This window comes from Neolamprologus multifasciatus, chromosome 17, assembly GCF_963576455.1.
Source record: "Neolamprologus multifasciatus chromosome 17, fNeoMul1.2, whole genome shotgun sequence".
Taxonomy (NCBI): domain Eukaryota; kingdom Metazoa; phylum Chordata; class Actinopteri; order Cichliformes; family Cichlidae; genus Neolamprologus; species Neolamprologus multifasciatus.
The window spans coordinates 36,559,317-36,582,458 of record NC_140455.1 but is presented as its reverse complement, the minus strand read 5'-3'; the positions used below and the strand labels follow the sequence as shown (position 1 = coordinate 36,582,458).

General features: G+C 40.8%; 1 protein-coding gene across 2 annotated transcripts in view; it reads left to right on the top strand.

Annotated features, from left to right (window-relative positions):
- Nucleotides 1-23,142, top strand: part of rerg (RAS-like, estrogen-regulated, growth inhibitor) — a 60,352-nt gene that overhangs the window by 22,171 nt on the left and 15,039 nt on the right. For both annotated transcript variants that reach the window (XM_085138589.1, XM_085138590.1), the window contains exon 3: nt 21,834-21,890. In XM_085138589.1, coding sequence (XP_084994715.1) covers nt 21,834-21,890 — 57 coding nt within the window. The remainder of the gene's footprint in view (nt 1-21,833; nt 21,891-23,142) is intronic.

Below are 23,142 nucleotides of genomic sequence, written 5' to 3'. Positions count from 1 at the left end.
AAGTAATTAAGTGTGCAAGTTGAGTGTTTGCTGTGTGAAAGGAAATTGTTGACCCTGCATGCCCTGATAACTCTGTGCACAGCGGCTGATGAGTATAGTCAGGGCAACAAAGGAAGAATGACTCACTCAGGTTATTGTTGCAGAATTCATGTTTAGCGTATGCTGCTAGCGTAAAAACATGTTTTAGGCATGGTGGCTATATGGCTCCAGAGATGTTGCTATGTCACTTAATAAAATGCTTTGGTTCAGACTTTATATAAGTAGATGACTCATCGGTACTTCCTCCCATTTTCCAAAAATGAAGCCGTGTTATTGCAGAAATGGGTACGATCAGCTTGTGTTGGTGCTGTCATTTGCAAACTGGGTAAGCAGCAGTGGCCAGATGGTGGAGGCGAGACATCAATATCGCACAAGTATTTCTTTAACATCTACTATGAAGGCAAAGGAATGATATACCTTTAGTTTTCAATTTTTTAAATGCTGTGTGTAATTGCCAGAAGTTCCTCTATGAGAGCTGGACAGAGTCACAGAAGGGACTTAACCAATCAAACGCTCAGTGATGTGCTGGTTTAGATCTGTGAGGAGACCCAGACATTGTCAGGTCAACCGTGTGGGAGCTATGAAAACTACTACATCTATCATTTTGAGTTGCTGCAAAATGGGCATATTTTTTCCACTTTGATTTTTAGGGTGTCTTTGAATTCAGCTCTCTGTAGGTCAGAGGTGTCCAACTCCAGGCCTCGAGGGCCGGAGTCCTGCAGGTTTTAGATCTCACCCTGGGTCACCTGAATCAAATGATTTGTTCATTACCAGGCCTCTGGAGAACTTCAAGACATGTTGAGCTAATTTAGCATTTAAATCAGCTGTGTTGGATCAAGGACACATCTAAAACCTGCAGGACACCGGCCCTCGAGGCCTGGAGTTGGACACCCCTGCTGTAGGTTAATAATACTCATTTCCATCAAGTGATGTGGCATCTTTTGTTCCTAACACTTTACCCAGTCCGTATCAGTATAGATATCCAGCTTGATTATTTTTTTGCTGGCAAAGCTGGACTGCATGTAGGCCCACAGTGGGCTGCTGTGGGTGAACTGGAAGTGGTTTGTCTCCTTGAGAACTCACTGATATTGAGTATTGCAAGCTGCTGAATTGATGGTGCTTTTCACAAACTTTCAACGTGACTAAACTTCTCGTCACGTATGTGTGAAACGAGGTCATTAAGAATAAAGTCAAAACCCTCTGAAAGTCTTAACTGCATGTTTGAGTTTCAGCTACAGTAAGGAGCAGGACTATTCAGACCACAGGTAGACATAATCAGTCCCTCGGATGCCTCATCCTCTACCATCTCTGAAGCTTCATTAAAATGTCAATGAAAGTGAATTCCCTTAGCATGCCCACACTCAGCTGGTCTTTCTCTATCGTCCTCCACTTCCTCTCCTTCTGAATGTGCTGCATCTCCTGCCCAGAGCTGCTTTTTGTCCTCAGAAAGGAAAAGAATGACTGTGCTATTCACCTTTTCTGTTTGCGCCTTCTTAAGGCCATCTGGCGGCCTCAGAATCCAACCCTCCCCCGTGTTCCTATTCACCTGACACACACCTACACAGATTTTACTAATATTACTACAAATGATGTATTTCTGGAGTGAAGGAAGCCAATGTTCTGTGCCAGTCTTTCCTTGCCATATACAAAGGTAAAGAGGAGCCATAAAAGGAAATGACTGTGTCACAGGAAGATGAGTTTGTCGAGTGGCCACGCTTATTTCTTCTGCTGAACTATTTTTAGCGCACACCTCTGACTCCCCTCAGCCTCCACACATCCACATCCATTCTCTGCTCATGTACTCGGACAGCCGCCGCTGTCCTCAGCCGGTGCGTGACTCATCACCGATTATTTTCCTCCTCGCTTTTCACAACCTCTCTCTCTCTCTCTGGAGATTAGCAGCTCCTTGAAAATTTCATGATGAATCCATGAAGTATTTCGGGGGTTTTTTTGCTTCTCAGGGTGCGTTATCAGCTGAGGTTCAGCTTACTGCTTAATATTCAGGGCCACTTTCAGCTCTATTTGATTTATTCCACCCTCTGCCTTCCCACATTTTTTGGGCAGTAGCATCTTTCTGCTTTTCTGTCATTCAACTCCAAAAACTGCAGAGTTTTACTCTGCATGCATGTATGTGTGCATGCCTCTTGGAAGACATTAGAAGTGGATATTACTGCAACAGTTTTCTTAATTATCGATACCAAATTTATATGCTTATGTGAAACTACAGATTGTCAGAGCCTAAAAAACCCTGACCAGGATCAATACTGTCCTTACAAGGCTCCACTGTGGCTCTTTGCTGTGGTTGTGCAAATCATGACAGCTGATAAGCTCATATGGAATAACAGAGGGGGATAGAGGTCGACCATCACATCAAAGATTGTTCCACAAATCATTGTTTATTGCATAGTTAGTCAGTCTATGACATTGTAGGGAGCTTCTAGCTAAATCAGCGATGCGTTTCAGCCTATAGCCATTATTAGCATAACTGTGTCCATTTATATAAATAAACTTAACTGATACTGAAACTAAACGGCACAAATAAACCCCTAATTAAATGAAAGTCACTTTGTTTTATAGAGCAGCAGGGAGACATGACGAGTAAAGTGTAGTGAAACATATCAGCAAAATTTGCCCCCTTAATGATACTGGTGACTTTTCCATCAGTATCCTGAGATCTGTTTTAGCACATTAACCCTTTAAAGCCGGTCGCAGCGGGCACGCTCTGTTTTGCGTAACTATTTTTAAATCCCGGTAGCTCTGCAACCACGTAAGCTAGCGAAAATTTTTTTTTTTGCATGTGAAACCAGAGGAGTTGTACTTACATCTTATGCCATCAGCTTGTCCTAAGTCACAGTTTCCTTCCACATATAGCTTTGCAAAAAGGACTTAGGACTCATATTGCACTGCTGGAAATAGTTTATTTTGATGCATATGCTGTTTTTTTGCAAATTTGCATTATAATATTTATTTTCGTTTTTCCTGCAGTATATAAAAATTGGTGTATTTCAAAAATAAAACTATGAAGACACTCAAAATAAATTTCCTGTGGTGGGAAACTATTTTGTGCAACTTTTTTGTATTTACAGTTTTGAGGGATAAGCCTCTTAAATTTCTCTAACTAGAAATATATGTTAAAAAAACAAAAACGATTTTCAATTTTTTTGTAGTTTATTGCACTTTTTTGTAATTTATGTAATTACTATGCACTTAATGCAGACATATTATTAAAATTTGGGCTATAATGGTTGTATTGATGTATATCAACATGAAATGCTCCCAAAAAATGGCTCCACAGCATGTAAAAATATAATATAAGCTCTGGCGGACTTGGTTCTATGGTAGGTCTTAAAGGGTTAAACTAAAAGTTTTCAAATGTGAGAAAATAAACAAAATAAACAAGTAAAGATTGCAAATACTGATCTTTAGGTGGGTTTTTGCATTAGCAATTATTAGCAAGCCACTTTGCAACCCACCTTTTTCCAGCTTTTCCTCCTTTAAATGACATACAGTACTCAGTTATTATCTTAGGCTTTTTATACATGCCCACAAATGCACAGGAATGTTTCAAGAGACATGAGCTAGAGCTATACCACCAAATATAAATCTCTGTGGGTGGAAAGGCTCTTCTTCTGAATATAGTCCTAACACAAGTCTTAATAATTAAAGAAAAGAATGGCCCAAACCACTATCAACTGGCTGTGCAACCATGAATATCACTTTAAAGCCTGAGCCATGAAATCTCTGCCCCAGTGATGAAATTCCAGTGATGATGTAAAGGCTCAAAAACTCTATCAAATATGATGCACTATGCATTAAGTGGTTAAACCTGAATGGTTTCTGTTTAAGCTCCACAGGGCTCAAAGTATCTGCTGCAAGGAAAATCGAAAGCTTTAATACTGAGGCTGTTCTTAAAATATTTGCTTTGCTTGTTCTCAGCTGCTTCTTCTACACAGCACTTAACCTTTTCGCCCGTAACCGCAGTGAAGATCGCTCCATGAGGTGTGGTCACCGCGGCGTCTCATCAGCCTTGCAAATGGTTCATGATGAATAGTGCTGTGGTGCTATTGTTAGAGACTAAATTAAAGGGGCGAGTGTGGTGTTGGGATCCTCACGCCCTTCCTGTTCTAACCCCACGAGTGCAAGCCTCCGTCCTTTTCCATCTTCAGAGACGTGAAATCAAAGCCTCTCTGGTGTCCTGTGTTACAGAGCCGCAGGGCGCTGAGGAAAATGTCTGCATCACCCTCTGCCATTGTGTGTTCATGGATCCCATCCAAAGATTAGCGGAGGGGAGTTTATCCGACCTTTACTGTCATTCAAAATGAACTTAATATGCACTGCTCAAACAAAGCCACATCTGTCTTTGCCTGTGACGGTAACGCGCATTCAGCCGAGGGATGTGAAGCAGATTTGTCCCGTACTGACAAAAATATGGGACAAACTACTTTTGGGTCAGACTAAAATCAATTCGCATCACTCGCCTAGATGTAATACTGCAAGACCGCTATTGTTGTCGTGACTGGAGTCCCTCTTTGTGCGTGTAGTTTTGCTCTGAACCATACAGTATGACGCCATGATACATCACACTGCTCCACTCACGATACATAGTGATTTATAAGAGGTGATTAGGCCTCGTTGGAGTGCTATACTGACACAGCTGATTGCTATTGAAACTTCTTAGCTGTAATTAAGTTACTTGAGCTTTTTCCATTATTAGGTGGTGCAGCACCCTGGACATGAAAATAATCTGATTAGATGAGAAAAATGTCTGCTGGCCATAGTGAAGTTATTAGTGAATAAATGAACTCTGAAGGCAAATCGTTCGAGTACACTCACTTGACACTTATTAGATACAACTTTGCACTCTTAGGTTGGGCCTGCTTTTGCCTTAATTCCTCATTGAACAGATTCAACAAGATGCTGCATGAATTTCTCATAGATTTTGATCCATATTGACATGACAGCATCACACAGTTGCTGGAGATTTGTCTGCTACAAATTCATAATGCAAATCTCTCAGATCCCAAAATGTGCTCTGTTGAACTGGGATCTCGCGACTGTGGAGGCCTCTTGAGGGCTGTTTGAGGTTCAGTTTCTGAGCTTTATGACAAAAGCAACAATATTTAGATAGTATGGTCTTTTAACTTGGTGAGCCATGGAAAGACCCCTAACATCATTGCAACATGTTTCTGACAATCCAAATATTGCAGCAGAAACTGAGACTCGTCAAACCATTTTTCCAATCTTCAATTGTCCAATTTTTTGTTGGGCCTCACTTTCCTGTTCTTTGCTCGCAGAGGTAGAGGTTTCTCTGCTGCTTCAGTGTTGGGAAGGTTACTTTTAAAATGTATTCCACTACAGATTACAGAATACATGCCCCAAAATGTATTCTGTAACGTATTCCGTTATGTTACTCAATGAGAGTAACGTATTCTGAATACTTTGGATTACTTAATATATTATCATGCTGTTTACAACTACATGAATGTACTATTGCTGTGATTTATTACTGTTACTGAAGGTCCGCGGCTCCGAACCGTAGTAAAGGGACCTCTGGCTAATACGTCAGGTTCTGTGTCGGCTCGTAGCTGAAAACTAGCTTTACTTTGTTGTCTGGGTCAACTTTGCTAGCAGAGACAGAGAGAGGCGTTGAAAGGCTGCTCCAACAGAACTTATTGTTTCAGAGGAAAACACGAACACGGTGTACAGTCGAGTCTTAGTAGCTTACTTACAACTGGGCTCGTCAGGCTCTCTTCTTGGCTGCAGTGGTTATTATTATATTTACATGCTTCCAGCTCCCGTTTTTGCTCGATGACAGCTCGTACTTTTCCTTTTTCTCCCTCCCTCGCTCACAGACACATAACGTGTATGGCAGTCCATTCTCCCTGCAGCACGGACTACACTGCCTATGATGCTACATTCTTTAGAGCTATACCTGTAGCATTCTGCCTATTAGCTTAGCACAACAACAACAGGCGCTCTCTCACCCAGGAAACACGCAGCGAGAGAGCGTCACCCTGTAACCATGGCAACCGTAACGCTGCCGCCTGGAACAACAGAACGTAGCTGTCAGACAAAACCCAAACAGTCCTGACCCGCCACAATATGAAACCTGGAAGTACCGCCGTGTAATCCATTTATTTCAACAAAGTAACTGTATTCTAAATACCACCTTTTTAAACGGTAACTGTAACTGAATACAGTTACTCATATTTTGTATTTTAAATACGTAACGGCGGTACATGTATTCCGTTACTCTGTCAATATCGACATGCTAAGCTTTATTGACCTACCAGGCGTTCGCCGGATTGATTTTTATCCGTGTTTTTAAAGGTAACATGATTGACTGTAGTGGGGTAACTTTGTTCTTTTGTCGTCATTTAAGTTACTGTTGCCCTTTTATCATCTTAAAGCATTTCAGCCATTCATTTTCACCGGTTCTCCGTAGCTGGCAGAGATCGGAGGAAAATGGCATTTTCACACACAGAGCTGCCGCTCGCTGGATATTTTTGATTTTTCAGACTTTTCCCTGTAAACTCTAGAGATGCTTGTGTGGGAAAATTCCAGTAGATCAGCAGTTTCTGGAATACTCAGATCTGGTACCAAGTAAAGCAAATCACATTCAAAGTCACTTAAATCACCTTTCTTCCCCTTTCTGTTCGACAGGTCAGCTTGTAAATGCAGTGAGTTGCTGCCATGTGTTTGACTGAATAGATATTTGCATGAATGAGCAATTAAACAGGTGCATCTAATAAAGTGGCCACATAGGTTTGATGTAGTTCAACAGACTCAAAAGAAAAGTCATTGAATTAAGAGTGCAGGCGGCTACTGTTGTCAGCCAAGTAATCTCACTTAGGCCAGTTTTATTAAATATTTGCGCAGCTTCTCTCTGGAGCCACTTTAATCTTTAACCTGCAAAGACCCCGATTACAAATTATTAACCTTTGACACGGAGACCATAAACTGCAATGTGCTCAATGGAGAATCCGGAGAATCCTTAATGCAGTCACTGAGAAGTGGCTTTTTTATTTGTTTTACATACAGAAAAAGATACTCCCACAGATTTACACCCTTCGCTTGTCTCGTCCACATAAGAAAAAACCAAGATGGTGGTGGCCAAAATGCCAAAGTTGATGCTTCAAAGCAGTAGACGAAAAAAAGAGCACACATCGCTTAAAGACCAAAACAGGCAGCAATGCAAAAACAGTTGTCGAGCTGAAAGCAGCCACAGATGAATCAGAGTCAAGCTTTCTAAGTGCCGTGCAGGTCTTTAAATTATATTTGTGTACGCGGAAGATCTGAATCCGTGTTCTCTCTCTCAGTCGTATCTAATTAGATCGCTCGCAAGTGTAGCAAATCCCTCTGCATTAGACATTTACAGAGGAGAGCGATTTAACAGCTCAGCAGAGTAAAACAGCGCGACACCTGATGGTTTAATTGCTGTTTGATTTATTACCAGAACCTGGCTTGAGGCAGCAAAACCAATTTAGCTGCCAAAATATCTACTTGTGACGCGGGGAATGTGTTTACCACACAACGGCATTTAAATAGGCCGTCTGCAGCATCAGGTCGGACGCTGTTCACACGGATACGAAGACAAATGTGTTCATTTTCACTGCTGCTGCTCCTGGGCACCAGCGGATGATTTATGAGTCTTTTATGTTTTACAAAGCTCTTCGATTTTGTAGTATGCCGACAGCGTGCTTCATTTGAAGTATTTTTGAGGAGGGGATTTGAGATTAAAAACTGGTAGTTGAAGGATTGAGTGGGGTTCATACAGCTGTTCGAGAGCTGTTCATGTAAAACGTTTTCTGTTTTTTAATGTTGTTTATGAAAAAGAGGGTTAATTATTAACCTTACTATGGTTAGTGGCAAAGTAAACATGGCAGAAAAGCAGAACGCTCCTCTATTATTCTCACAAGAGCGCTTGTGCTCATTATGGCCGACATCTCATTAAACTAAATGCTGTATGATGAGCAGGAATCTGAGAACCTCTGTCACTAATGAGTAGGCATGGAGAAGAAGAAGAGATGAGTCATGTGGTGATAATTGGCCAGCTGTAATCTGATCAGGAGGGGAAGAGAGATGATGAGATTTGTTCAAGTATTACTGCGTTTGGTATTCTGGGAACAGAACATAGCTGAGGCTCCTTGGAGCATTTGCTAAACTTTGCTTTCCTGTTTACATACAGTCACGGCTCGTATGCAGCTTGTAATCACAGCGTAGCAGATTTAACACTCCCGACTGACAGATAAATCTAATATGATGAACGCTGCACTGTAAGTACAGTACTCGCTTTTTAAATCAGATACAGAGAAAGGTGGTTGCCAGCTAGTTTGTAAAATATATTGCTGGGAAGTTACTAAATATTGACGTTATAATGTTCCCATTTTCGCTGTTGGAGCTGCGAGCTCCATGGCAAGGTCACTATCCATTCATGCACACATCCGTGTGTGCCTCCACAGCTCACCAGAATCAGTCCTCCTTCTACAGTATTGCTCAGAATCTATACAAACTTGTGCTCAAGGACAAAGTCGCATTTCTTGTTTTTCAGAAAATAACCAGTAAACTGTGAGGAATGAGCTACTGCCTCATTGACCTTCTGGTCAATATTAAATACATTTTATTGTGAAAATATCAAATTAATTAACAGCAGATGTATCATGCAGGCTCTAGTTTCACTCACTCTGATGACAGTCTCTGGCTGTGTCCCAATTCAGGGTCTGCAGCCTTAAAGGCCGCATTTTAAGGCCGATTACGTCACAGCGACGCGACGAAGGCTGTCCCAATTCAAAGGCTGCTCGAAATGCGGCCCTCAAATGCGTCCTTCATTTCCCTGAATTTTAAGGACGTGGCGGTGTAGACTTCGTGGCCCAACATATCCCAGAATGCATAGCGCGGCGGTGGGTGTGGATAATTTTGCCGAAAAAAAAAAAAAACTGCGGATGAGGGGCGCCCGAAGAGTAAACTTTAAGTAAGTACTGAATATTATGTCACTTATTTATGTGCAAATGTTTAATAACGAAGAACATTAAAACATTCCTGTTGACCACATGTCGGCAAAGTTATGTGACATTAGTGACGTTTGTACTAACTTGGTTTTAAAGCCTTTACTTTAAAATATACGCCGTTCAATAGCTGAGCTTAATCTTACAGAGAATGATCAAAGCTCATGTAGAAACAAACAAATGAACAAAAGATTTTCTCCTTCATTTCTGTCAAACAAAGCTGTATGAAACGTTTCCAGCTGTTAGTATCATGGTTGCTAGGCAACCTGGGCAGCGCAACGGAGGCTAGACCGTCCCATTTCACAAGCCTCACACTTCCGGCCTTAGCGGTCTTTAAGTACGCGGCCCTTGAGGATCGTTGAGGCTGCGTACTTAAGGCTGCAGACCCTGAATTGGGATACAGTCCTTGACTTTTCCCAGTAAGGACCCTGCTAGCACTTGTCAGCTAATTAAATTTTGAATACAGTCTTATATATATGTGCTCTTGATGACGAACAGCAAGGCAGGCAAGACTGATGCTAATGATTTAATTATTGCTGTGCACTATTATGTTTGTGGGGGTGCTGGGAAGCACCTCCCTCACTAAGGTGAAGGACACTCTTGCAGTGTCTGACAGGAAGTTTTGATTTTGTTGTGCTTTTGTTTTGAAGTCCACAAATCAATGTTCTTTTGATGTCAACTTCCTGAAGGCTGGATTCATGAAGTGCACACATGATTACGGCCTAATGATGTTCACCTGATTGGAGTTCCCCAATTATCCTCTGTTAGCGGGGTAAACCATCAGATGAGAGCTGAGGGTGTGAGTGGGCTGAATATTTAGTTTGATTTAGTTAATTTGTATATTATTTAACTGGGGTTTGATTGTAGTCAGATACATGTGAGGTGTGTTAAAATCACTGCAGTATTTTACTGTATATGTTTATTTGTAGCTGGAGTGTGTCAGGGGAAATCTTTTAAATTTGATTGGTGGTGGTATGACCGGTGCCTGTTTGGGGAATGGGCTGGGTTTTTCGTGTTTAGTTGTGTTGCTGGTGAGAGTTTTAAATCTCTGTACTTGTAAAAGAAATCTAATCAGAGCTCTAAACAATGACTGAAAGCTCTGTGTGTTTTTGTTTGTTTGTTTTTCCCATCTCGTCCCCTTCACATTACCTTGCGACCGCTACAGTGCTTAACAGTGTTGGGAAGGTTACTTTTAAAATGTATTCTACTACAGATTACAGAATACACGCTTCAAAATGTAGTTTATAATGTATTTCATTAAGTTACTCAGAGTAATGTACTCTGAATACTTTGGATTACTTAATATATCGTCGTGCTTTTTACAACTACATGAATGTAGCAATCACATCCTGCAAATTCTCATTTGTTTTTCTCTACCAATTGGCTGTTAAGCCCAAATCGCTCTGAATAGACAATATATTTGCTGTAGAGGAGCAAAGACTTCTGTTAACATAAGTTAATGTAAGATGTTAGCTTGTTGGTGAGTAGCCTTCAGTAATAGTAATAAATCACACAGCAATAGCACATCAAAGATGCTGCAGAGCCTATAACGCAGGTAGCTAGCACAACTAAAACAAGGTAGCTGCAGCAGGCTAACGTTAGTTTTTAAAATAGAACTTACTTCCAGATGTTTCTTTAGATTGGAGTCTTTTGATGCTGAGAGCAGCTTGAGAGAGTTTTCATTGCACAGTCAGATTTTGCCCATCATCCCTTTCTTCTTTAAATTTTCAATTCAATTCAATTTTATTTATATAGCGTCAAATCACAACAAAAGTCGCCTCAAGGCGCTTCATAGATACAAAGAAAAACCCAACAATCATATGACCCCCTATGAGCAGCACTTTGGCGACAGTGGGAAGGAAAAACTCCCTTTTAACAGGAAGAAACCTCCAGCAGAACCAGGCTCAGGGAGGGGCGGCCATCTGCTGTGATTGGTTGGGGTGAGAAATGTAAAGTTTTAAATGTAAGGTGGTGTCGGAATTTCCAAGTATGAAATGCATTCCTGCCCGTGCACTGCTGGCTCTGGGTCCATTGTGTAACTGACACCAATATTTATAGATTGCTTACATTAGAGCCTCTTATTGCGTGTTTTGTTTGGGTTTCCAGCAATGTGTGAAATTACCAAAATTTGAGAGGGGATAGCCAAACATATGAAACAGGAAAAGACCGCCGTGTAATCCATTTATTTCCACAACGTAACTGTATTCTAATTATCACCTATTTGAGCGGTAACTGTAACAGAATAAAGTTACTCATATTTCGTATTTTAAATACGTAACGCATATTCCGTTATTGCCCAACGCTGGTCCTAAACAGTCCCATTATTTTTATGTCAGTATCAAGTTTGACAAGAAAGATGGATTTTACTGACATGGGATTTTTTGAATGTAAATTTATTAAGATCTCAGGAAGTGGTAGAAGGTTATCTGCTATATTTACTGCTACTTTAGTGCAAGTTTATACAGATAAATGAATCACAATATATTTCACCTCACCTCGACTTACTTTTGAATAAAGTGTAATGCTTTATATTAGCTTAAATAACCCAGAAATTACAAGAAACTCCAAGTGATACACTAATCCTTCAATAATCTTATTCTAATTATATAATGCACATTACATTGTGTCGTTCACCACTGATTTTATTAGCAACATTTTGTACATTTACTTGAGTAAAAGTTTAATTTGACTTCAGTTTGATTTACTTTTATATTCCATTTCTGCGATTGGGTGTGTGGCAACATTAGACCTAAACCTTGACAGCATTCAGGACCAAAACACTGGAGAAGGAGGCCTGATGGAGTCGAGACTGCAGCCAGCATGACTAGTCATGTAACTAAAAGCTAAATCCTAATGTAACAATTTTGTTGCTACGCTGTCTTGAAGTCATGCTTGGTTCACACTAACCTCTAAGTAAGCAGGACATGCTAAAAATTGAAGCTTGAAACAAAGAGCTGTCCCGCTGAGCTGCTTTTATACAGATACGTTTTCATTTTAGGTCTCAACATAATCAGTGAAGTTTTCTACAGGATTCTTGTCTATTTCTTAATTCTGGTAGTTTTGATAAACAAAGGTCTAAAAGTTTGTGTTATTTCGTCCTCATGCTTCGCACTCAGATGCTCAGGCTCTGAACTCCAGCTCAGAGGGTAACGCCATCAATCCTGGGAGTTGACATGTTTACTGCTTTCTTGTGTGTTATTGTTACTCCACTCACTTCAGACTTCCCACATCCGTTCTTCATGGGCTTTTAAAACGATTTAAAATATATATGTATGAATGGGAGCGTGATTGGCGAGCTGCAATCTGATCTGGAATGGGACTGAGATGATTAGATGTCTGCCCTCACATCTATCTGTATTAAGATGGATTAGATATTTCCCCTGGCAGCTTTGGGAATCGTAACAGCCCATGTTAAACAGACAAGCACATACATCCTTATGGCTGAAAATGGTTTATGGGTATTCAACTGTTCCAAGAAAGCTCGGTGTATTGGTTGGTGGTATGAGATACAGTCATGCCCCAGGGAAAATGGTGGTGAAAGGAAGTCTGGGAAAGCTCTGAGACTGGAAACTGTGACCTGACCTACTGTTCAGGAAGTGGTTTGGGAGCTTTTGTAGGTCATATGTTTGCTTGTTTTTAGCATGAGCGCTGTCACATCTTGGCGTGTGTAAAGAAACAGTCCAGCACAGTAATGTTTTCATTTCCACAGTCGGAGAAATTAGCTGACTGGCATTTAAAAAAGCAACAAAAACGCTGTCTGTCTCCATGAAACTGCTTTCAGATTCATCGGTACTTTAAAATGAGGTGAAATCTCTCAAGTTAATAAAAAAGTTGAATACATTTGTGTCAGCGCTGTAAGCAACAAGCTGCCACGCTGCTGGACGCCTTTCTCTCATCTGTCCTTCACTTTATGTTGACTTTAACCATTCTTAAATAATTTAGTTCCTGCAGAAGCTTTTCAGATTCTCAGAGGTAATCCTCGAACCAGGGGGAAATGGATCTGCAAAGCTGCATAAATAAAACGTCTTCATTTCCTCCGTTTCCGTTTAACTGCTGAGAGGATTTGCAGGAACCATAAATCGATAATTAAAGGAGAGCGAGCTGTGACCTGTAATCCTGTCAGCGTCTCCGAAGTAAATGGTTATGATATTGACTAAAGGGTGGGGCCGGCTGCACAAATAGTAATCCTCGAATCATCTAAACTAGTAATGAATCTTACAATCTCAAAGTTGTTGACGGAATCAGAACAAAATTGTCCGTTTTGTTTTACAGATTCCTGGTAAGTGTTACTCTTTACAAGCTTTTGGGGAGAACATTATGTGTAAACTGCTGCTTCTTGTCTGCCAACAAAGCAGCAGAGCGGGGGCCATTTTTTCTAAACCAAATGCAATAAAACCCCAGAAATGTCTCGTTAATGATTCATCTCTTTTCTGTTCACATAAAACATAAAAGCAGCCAATGAGCCAACAGGTCTGATGACATCAATCTGCACAGGCAAATGCTATAATCTGTCTAAACCAGACGCAACACTGAATTCTGTGTGAAATTCAATTGCTGCTGATTATTTTTATGGGTTTTATTTCTGGATACTTTTACCAATCACATTTGCCAGTATTTCTGAGCTCTCAGGGGTATTATAGGAGTAAAGTTATCCGTGACGTCATATTAATATCAAATCCATGCGTCCAAATATGTGGTAACATTTTCCACCTGGTAGAAGGCAGCTGTACTTAACAATACATTACCCCCTCTGATCCCCAGCTACTGCTCTCTTTAGATAATCTTCACTAAAGCTTCCAGTTTGGATTCGGGAGACAGACACTATCTCTACTTTTAAGATTAGGCTTCAAACTTTCCTTTTTGCTAAAGCATATAGTTAGGGCTGGACCAGGTGACCCTGAATCCTCCCTTAGTTATGCTGCAATAGACGTAGGCTGCCGGGGGATTCCCATGATGCATTGAGTTTTTCCTTTCCAGTCACCTTTCTCACTCACTATGTATTAACAGACCTCTCTGTATTGAATCATATCTGTTATTAACCTCTGTCTCTCTTCCACAGCATGTCTTTTATCCTGTCTTCCTTCTCTCACCCCAACCAATCACAGCAGATGGCCCCGCCCCTCCCTGAGCCTGGTTTTGTTGGAGGTTTCTTCCTGTTAAAAGGGAGTTTTTCCTTCCCACTGTCGCCAAAGTGCTGCTCATAGGGGGGTCATATGATTGTTGGGTTTTTCTCTGTATCTATGAAGCGCCTTGAGGCGACTTTTGTTGTGATTTGGCGCTATATAAATAAAATTGAATTGAATTGAATTAAATCAAGGGGGAAATTTAGCTCAGTTTGTATGCTGGTTTGTCTTGTAGTAGCTTTCAGTTACACAGCAATGACTGCAAGGTGTCCAGGTCCGATACTGCAAAGCAAGGCCAAATCATCACCCCTCCACCACCAACAACTCAACAGTTGGTGTGATGTGTTTGTGCTGATGTGCAGCATTTGGCAGTTTGCTTCATGGCCACAGATCTCCACTTTAGTCTCATCTGCTCAAAGCACATTTTTCTGGAAACCTTGTGCTTTGTTTAGGTGCACCTTTATAGAAAGGAAAGAGTTGGTAGAGTTGGTTTCAGACAAGCCGTACTTGTTGAGTCTTTTTAGTTTTTTAATCGTACTGTCATGAACTTTAACATGCCGACTGACACTTGTAGAGTCTGTAGCTCTTGGGGTTTTTTTGTAATTTCCCTGATCATTGCACTGTCTGAGCACAGACATCATCCTGGTGAAATTGTTAAACTCTATTAATGCCCACCAGAGATGGGCTGTAACGCGTTACTTGTAACGTTACTTGTAACGCGTTACTGTAATCCAATTACTTTTTTCAAGTAACGAGTAAAGTAAGGGATTACTATTGCAAAAACAGTAATTAGATTACCGTTACTTTCCCGTAGGAACGCTGCGTTACTGCGTTACTAAAACTGTGAGTTTTTTGCGAGAATGTCTCATGACAGTGACGTAAGCGAGTGCGACGTTCGTGACAACAGCTGTGTGCAGATCAACAATGGATCATATATCGAGTGCAGAGAGAGTATGAGCGTGCAGCGTTTAAAGCGTGGAAGTACTGACCTTACTTTGAGTTTGATTCCATAAAAAGTGACAAAAACATTAGTGTCCGTTGTGCGTGGGAAGAAAACTTCTTTTTACAGCAAAAAAAACCCCTAAACTTCCAAACAAGCACCGAGTAGCTACGACGTAATGGGAAACTCACAGAGAAACTGCCGTATCCTTCCACTGACCGCTGCACACCTGCACCAGGGTAAACCTCCGCCTACCCCACTCCTGCTTTACAGGTGAAAATAGAGCAACAGGACCGCTAGTCTTTGACTTTATTTATTTTCTGCTGTGTTTTACTTGCATCTATTTGAAAGACTGAGTGTAAACACAAAAACTATTTTATTTTATGTGCTGGAATGTGCAGAAAATAGGTTTAAATATTAAACTAATTTCTTCCAGTCAGAGAATGGTGCATATAATTACATTTTTGCTTGATGCATAAAGTTAAAAGATTAAAACTAATAAAACAAGTTTTAAAAAGAGACTTTTCCATTTGATTACATTTTGTATGATGGATTATGCAGAAAAAGTAGAATTGGGCTGAAAGATCTATCACTTTATCACCTATTCAGGTTGTAAATCGTGTTTTTAAAAAGTAACTAAGTAACTAATTACTTTTGAAAATAAGTAATCAGTAAAGTAACGGGATTACTTTTGGGGGCAAGTAATCAGTAATTAGTTACTGATTACTTTTTTCAAGTAACTTGACCAACACTGATGCCCACACTTTAACAGAGGTGTTCACACTGCTACTTACCTTCTTTGTTCCTAGAGAAACAGCGTGGGTGGTTTACACAAGACTGAAAACAGTCTTGTGTAAACTTTATTTCTCATATCTGTATATATAGTATTTTAAGTTTTCTATTGTTACATTTTAATTTTCTCGCTTCTATTATTTGTTTCTAAGGCAGTTCCCATGTAACCGTTTCTCCTCCAGTCTTATCAGCACAGCTGGCTGTGTGACATGACCCAACGTGACGCGAACACAATAGGTACAGGACTTGACTGCAGAGCCACAGCTCTGGGAGAGACAGCAAAGAGGTGTTTTCTGTGGCTGAAAGGAACCAAAGAGCTGTGGGTGTTCGTCTGATGGTCATGAGGAATCAATAGAGGCTGTTCAATGAGTAACACAACACTGGTTCAGAACAGGGGCATGGGCGCCACTAATTGCTCTTGCTTTGTTTGCAATTAGTCCAACATTCTGCCGCTAATGTGATTAGGTCACTTCAGATAAAAGAAGCTTTTGGCAAACACCTACTACGGATGGTGTGTCTGACGTAAATCTGAAACCTCTGTCATCCATCAGCTCGCAGCTGCCCTATGAAGTCTGAGCTGAACAATTTGATAAGATCAGATCTGTTTTTTGTTACTTTGACTCTGTGGTCAGTTGTTGGGAAATGTCAAGAAGAAACAGTTAGCAGCTGAAGACATTATAAGGAAATAGTTAATATAAAGAGGATTTTTCATCCAGCCACATGATGCAGGCTGTGACACCAGAGAATAAACACCAGAGAAAATATAAAACAGCGGCTCTGCTCTGATCTACTTTCCATCGCTACACGCTGCCTGTTTCATTTGTGGCTAAGGAACGATAACGTTGTAGCCAGTGACACTGACAAAAGTCAATGCAGGAGTTAAGCTGCTGTAGAATAAACACAATGTAAGCTGATTAATATTAGCTGATGCTAGCAAGCAAATACTGCTTTTTAATTGGTTTATTACCTCTAAGACTTTACTGCTATTGCCAAACAGCAGCCTGTTTTTAATGCTTAGTTTTTTGGTCCCAGTTATGCTAAATGTGTAGCAGACAGCAACATTAGTTACCATGTATTTGAAGACCGATCTAGTCCACAGTGGGCCTTCACCAAAGCAGACCAGGACATTATTTTGAATTCTCAGTTGATATAGTCGAGTTGGTTGAGTTTTGAATTACAGTTTTGAGGCCTTATTATGAATTCAAATGTAATATTAGGCTTAAATTGTATTGTATTACATCTGTATCTTGTTGATTTTCAAATTCCTGTTAAGACTTGTAACGTCGGGTTGCGTTTAGTGGTTGAGAGGAGGCGACAAAACACTTAGCTTGGTAGCCAAAAGAATAGACACTCGCACTGGCATTGGGAATTCCACAGCGTGTTCTTTAATATACCTTCTCTTCATCAACCATATAAGCCCAGTTGAACGGCTGCAGCTTAACAAACATAGAGCGCAGTGTTCGTACAACCCATAATGCTGCAAACAAAGGTGTCTGGAGAGGTAAAACATTAAAGCCGTCCCTCCTCATGCACTAGCGTGCAAGCACATGTCCACACAATCACAGAGAGAGCAGTGGCGCATACTGATGACAACATTAACCCTCGACTTGGGTTGTCTTAAAGAGACACCACACCATTGTGACTGTTACAGACTGCTTTACTGTTCTAGAGGTTTTCTTGGTCATTATTTGGCTTCAGTTCCTATTTTGAGTTAAACTTGCTTCCTGTTTTACTCTGATAGCTGCTTTTGTGTCTTGTTTTGGATTTGCAATAACATCTGTTTGATTCTTAGGTTGTTTTTTTGTTTTTTAAAATTTCATATGGGGCAATCGTTGCTCAAGAGTTGGGCGTTCGTCTTGTAATCGGAAGGTTGCCGGTTCGAGCCCCGGCTCGGACAGTCTCGGTCGTTGTGTCCTTGGGCAAGACACTTCACCTACCACCTACTGGTGTTGGCCAGAGGGGCCGATGGCGCGATATGGCAGCCTCGCCTCTGTCAGTCTGCCGCAGGGCAGCTGTGGCTACAACTGTAGCTGCCTCCACCAGTGTGTGAATGAATAGTGGCATTGTAAAGCGCTTTGGGTGCCTTGAAAAGTGCTAAATAAATGCAATTTATTATTATTATTATTAAATTTCATTCCGTCTCCCCTTTAGCATCGCCTGGATATTACCAACCACCATACAAAAGACAGATGTGTGTTCCTGCTTATGCAAATAGAGTCATTTGAAAAATAATAGTCGGCCACTCACTTTAGTTAAATGCGCATTCTGATTTGAAATTTGTTATTTTATTATTCCTGCTGGACTGTTTTTTGTTTTGTTTTTTTAAAATGCCAGTTTTTGATCACACCTTTCAAAACATAATAGCACAGGCTGCTAAAAGCATAAATGCAACTCTAATTCAGAGTCGCTGCAAAATGTGTGGCTCCATTTTAGCCAAAGCAACGCGTCTATCAAACTAGAAAATGGTATCCACATAAGCAATATGTGATGAGCACAGAAAGGCTTTTTTGTAAATGCCAGCGCTGTTATCAGCTTTCCTCTCTGCACACAGTCAGTAAATCACCTGTTTTTGTGTTCTGGTCAGCTTGGCGTTACCTTGCACATTATTCTGTTTGCAATCCTTCAGTGAATCTGGGCCACACTGTCCACTGACGCACACTAACAAAGGCTCCTCTCTGCCGTGTGTACCTTTCTTTCCCGTGGAAGTGAAAAGCAGGAGATAGAGTTACATCTAATGAGAAAAGGACTTCACACCCCATTGGTTTTTCTCGCCACCTGGAATCCAGGCCACCGCCGCTAAAACCTCAACGGCAAAATTAGGGTTGAACGGGAAAAGGAAAAGTGCTCCGAGAATAAATATGCACGTTCGTCTGCTTTGTCAACAGCAAATTGACAAATTACCTGCCCCTGTTCTGTTTTCACTGCGTTCAGGGGATAATTGAACGCTACATGACTCGGACTCCCTTTGCTTAAAACCACATTGAATTTGTTAGCGAGAAAGGGAGGCTGTGATTTCCTGAGGAACAAAATCAGCACGACAGGAATGATGAACGCTCAAGTAAAAGACCAATTTGGCTGATAAAATGGTAAAGCTTTGCAGTCTGCCTCATATGTGAGCTCAAAGGCACTGGCTCACCTTCACTCCTTTTTTTTTCATTGTGGATTTTCTTCCTTTACTTGGTTAATTGGAAGACAGGCCTGTTTTTTCAAGTTCAAAGGAGGAACTGTTCCTTCATGAGCTCTTTTCCATAAGTAGGACCTCAGTAAGCTGACATGATTACACAGAGACCCACCTGGACTCATGAAAACCAGACAGTCCCGATGGCAGTGAGTCGAAGCTAAGTAAAAAGTGTGAAGAGACTTGGGTGGCTTTAATTTTGCTTTAACATATTTGTTACTAAAAATTCATTTATAATATAAGTTCAAAAGCCATAATGTTTATTTTATACCACTGTGAAGAAAGTTAAATGCTGAGAAAAGAACAAAGTTACCCTACTACAGTCAATCATTTTACCTTTAAGAACACGGATAAAAATCAATCCGGTGAACGCCTGGTAGGTCAATAAAGCTTAGCATGTCGATATTGACAGAGTAACGGAATACATGTACCGCCGTTACGTATTTAAAATACAAAATATGAGTAACTGTATTCCGTTACAGTTACCGTTTAAAAAGGTGGTATTTAGAATACAGTTACTTTGTTGAAATAAATGGATTACACGGCGGTACTTCCCTGTTTCATATTGTGGCGGGTCAGGACTGTTTGGGTTTTGTTTGACAGCTACGTTCTGTTGTTCCAGGCGGCAGCGTTACGGTTGCCATGGTTACAGGGTGACGCTCTCTCTCTGCGTGTTTCCTGGGTGAGAGAGGCCTTTTTGTTGTTGTTGTGCTAAGCTAACAGGCAGAATGCTACAGGTATAGCTCTAAAGAATGTAGCATCATGGGCAGTGTAGTCCGTGCTGCAGGGAGAATGGACTGCCATACCCGTTATGTGTCTGTGAGCGAGGGAGGGAGAAAAAGGAAAAGTACGAGCTGTCATCGAGCAGAAACGGGAGCTGGAAGCATGTAAATATAATAATAACCACTGCAGCCAAGAAGAGAGCCTGACGAGCCCAGTTGTAAGTAAGCTATTAAGACTCGACTGTACACCGTGTTCGTGTTTTCCTCTGAAACAATAAGTTCTGTTGGAGCAGCCTTTCAACGCCTCTCTCTGTCTCTGCTAGCAAAGTTGACCCAGACAACAAAGTAAAGCTAGTTTTCAGCTACGAGCCGACACAGAACCCACCGTATTAGCCAGAGGTCCCTTTACTACGGTTCGGAGCCGCGGACCTTCAGTAACAGTAATAAATCACAGCAATAGTACATTCATGTAGTTGTAAACAGCATGATAATATATTAAGTAATCCAAAGTATTCAGAATACGTTACTCTCATTGAGTAATGGAATACGTTACAGAATACATTTTAGGGGCATGTATTCTGTATTGGAATACATTTTAAAAGTAACCTTCCCAACACTGGATATTGAGCCAAAGTGCAAAACTCAGCTCATTTAAATGGTCCAGCTTTAGGTGAATGAAGTAAATAGACTTACAGTCTTCCTGTGGAACGTCTTTGAACTTTATGAAGGGTGGTCGTGGCTCAGGAGGTAGAGCCGCTCATCTTCCATTTGGGAAGTTGGTGGTTTGAACTGGTGGCCAAAGTATCCCTGTGTGAGTTAATTGGTGTGTGAATGTTAGAACTTAAATGCAGGGGAAGACTGTATAAATACATGGACACAATCAAACAAGCACCTAAGCGATACGTGAGAAACGGTCCATTTACATGCTGAATGGTGAATCTCAAACCACCTGTCATTTCTTTATAGTTTACTAGGAAAATGTGAAATACCTGCACCGATTTATTTATTTAGAAATGGTCAGATAAAGACTAAAAGACATAACTTTACACAAATCAACCTCAATTATCAAAGTAAACAGAAAATAACAAAAAGGCAAGGCTAACACTAAGACATGAAGGTTCATATGAACCCCAATAAAAGAGCAGAGAAGGCACTGGAACACAAATGAGACAGAGGGAGGCAAAGACAGTGAAACACAACACTAGAAGCAAAAGAAAGAATCAACAAAATGAACCAAAATTCAGCAAATACTGAACAAAACCTTTGGAGCATGACAGAGATGCCCACCTCCTACAACTGAATCCATATTTCACTGACAGACGAGAGTGGTTTCAATCATTTCATTTCACTCTGAGTCAAAGTGAACGAGCTCATAGCCACCACATTTATTTTCTCTGCTAATCTCTTTACATAAAGTAAACTGATATAGCAGGTCTCAGTGACATCACCCCTCCCCATCAACTGAACTAAAAGGAGAAATGTTGCAGCATTCAGCTAACTGAATACATTTTACACCAGTGTTTACAAGTAATTTCACTCTGAGAAAGAGGGTTTGGTGTGTGGCTGCGCCTGATAAACAGGGAAGGACCGTCTAATTCAGCCTGCATAAATGACATTTCTGTGCAGCAGATTGCTTGTTAAATATTGATAAAACCTGAGAGCTGATGTTTCAAGGTTGTTTAAACTCTGCCTTAATGAGCTGGAAGTTTTCCAGTGGGTATTAGCATTTAGATGAAATGTGTGTTAAAGTAGTTTGGATCTTATGGACTGTCGGTGCGTTAGCCACAGCTGATTTTCTGAGAATACATATTAGTGGATGTACATATTAGGGCTGTAGATTGAGCTTCACTATTATAAACAAATGGTCATCAATTTTTCGTTAATTTCATCTAGTAAAAAGTGTATTCATGACTCAGTATGCAGTCTATTTAAAAAAGAAAACTATTTAATACTTAAAATCAAACTGCCACCCTGCTGTGTGTCTCGTGTGCTGATTTCATATGCTGAACACATTTGTCCTGTGGTTCTTTGCAGCTCTGGTGGTGAGATTTCTGACCAGACGCTTCATCTGGGAGTACGACCCCACACTTGGTAAGACAACCCAAGAAACGTGTATCCCCTCCTACTGTTACTGCCATCTCCTGTATCTGCAGTAATTATACACTGTCAATTTTATGGTTTTATATGAAGTTCTTATAATACATATAGTCCTTAGCTTTAAATAATCAACTTAGTTATCTCCAGGTGTAAAAAAACACAGCAGATTCCACTAATTTTACAAAACCTAAGCCAGTTACTCAGTAGCTTGTAGAACCACCTTTAGCAGCAGTAACTTGAAGTAATGGTTTTCTGTATGACTTTGTCATACAAGTGTTGTATGGCACAGGTGTCTTAAAGTCCCAGCACAGCAATTCAGTCAGTTCAAGGTCTGGTCTTTGACTGGACCATTGCAACACCTTGATTCTTTTCTGCCATGCTACCGCTAATGTGAAATCTTCTGTAACTAGCCTAGCATTGCTTTTAGCTTTGTGCCCTCTTTCTGTAAGTTTAGCCAAAACTTGAAAGCAGGAGAAACATCTCATTCAGGCATTTTTCCTGCATGAACCGCTCCAAAGATGACAAAATGAAAAGGTGTTTGCTTTTAGCACAGCTAGGGTAATGGCTTTCCCTAGCTAGCTTCCAGCTTTTAATCTAAGGTAAGCTAGCTGCTGCTCGTTGTAGTTTTCATAGTTAGCATAGATTCATATTAGTGCTGTCAGCGTTAATCTCGTTAAAATAACGTTAATGCCATAACCAGTGTTGCCAACTTAGCGACTTTGTCACTATATTTAGCGAGTTTTCAGACCCCCTTAGCGACTTTTTTTCTAAAAAGCGACTAGCGACAAATCTGGCGACTTTTTCTGGTGTTATTGGAGACTTATTTATGACGACTTTTTGACGTGAAAATGCGTATCGCTCTTACTCTCAACAAGCAGCGGTGCTGCCTTGGGCACCTCACCCATGCCAAAGTGCTCCCAGGCGGAGGATAGTCCTCCCCCAGCTATCAGGGCAGGAGACGTTCACACCTGTGCGTCCAAACGGCAAATGAATCGCGCATGAGCGAAGCCGCTGCTCCCGCACTGACTGTAACGCAGTCAATTCTTCTTTTACCGTTATGCTGTTTTGTGGATCACAAGGTTTAAAACTACTTATAAAACACACCCTCTCACACACAAAGTAACTCCACCAGAGTGCCAATTTCGGGTCACTTTTGCCTGTCCAGGCCTAGATAAAGGAGCAGGGTTGGAATTGTGACATTAAAAAACAATAAAAAAAAGAAAAAAAAAGAGAAAAAAAAAAAAAA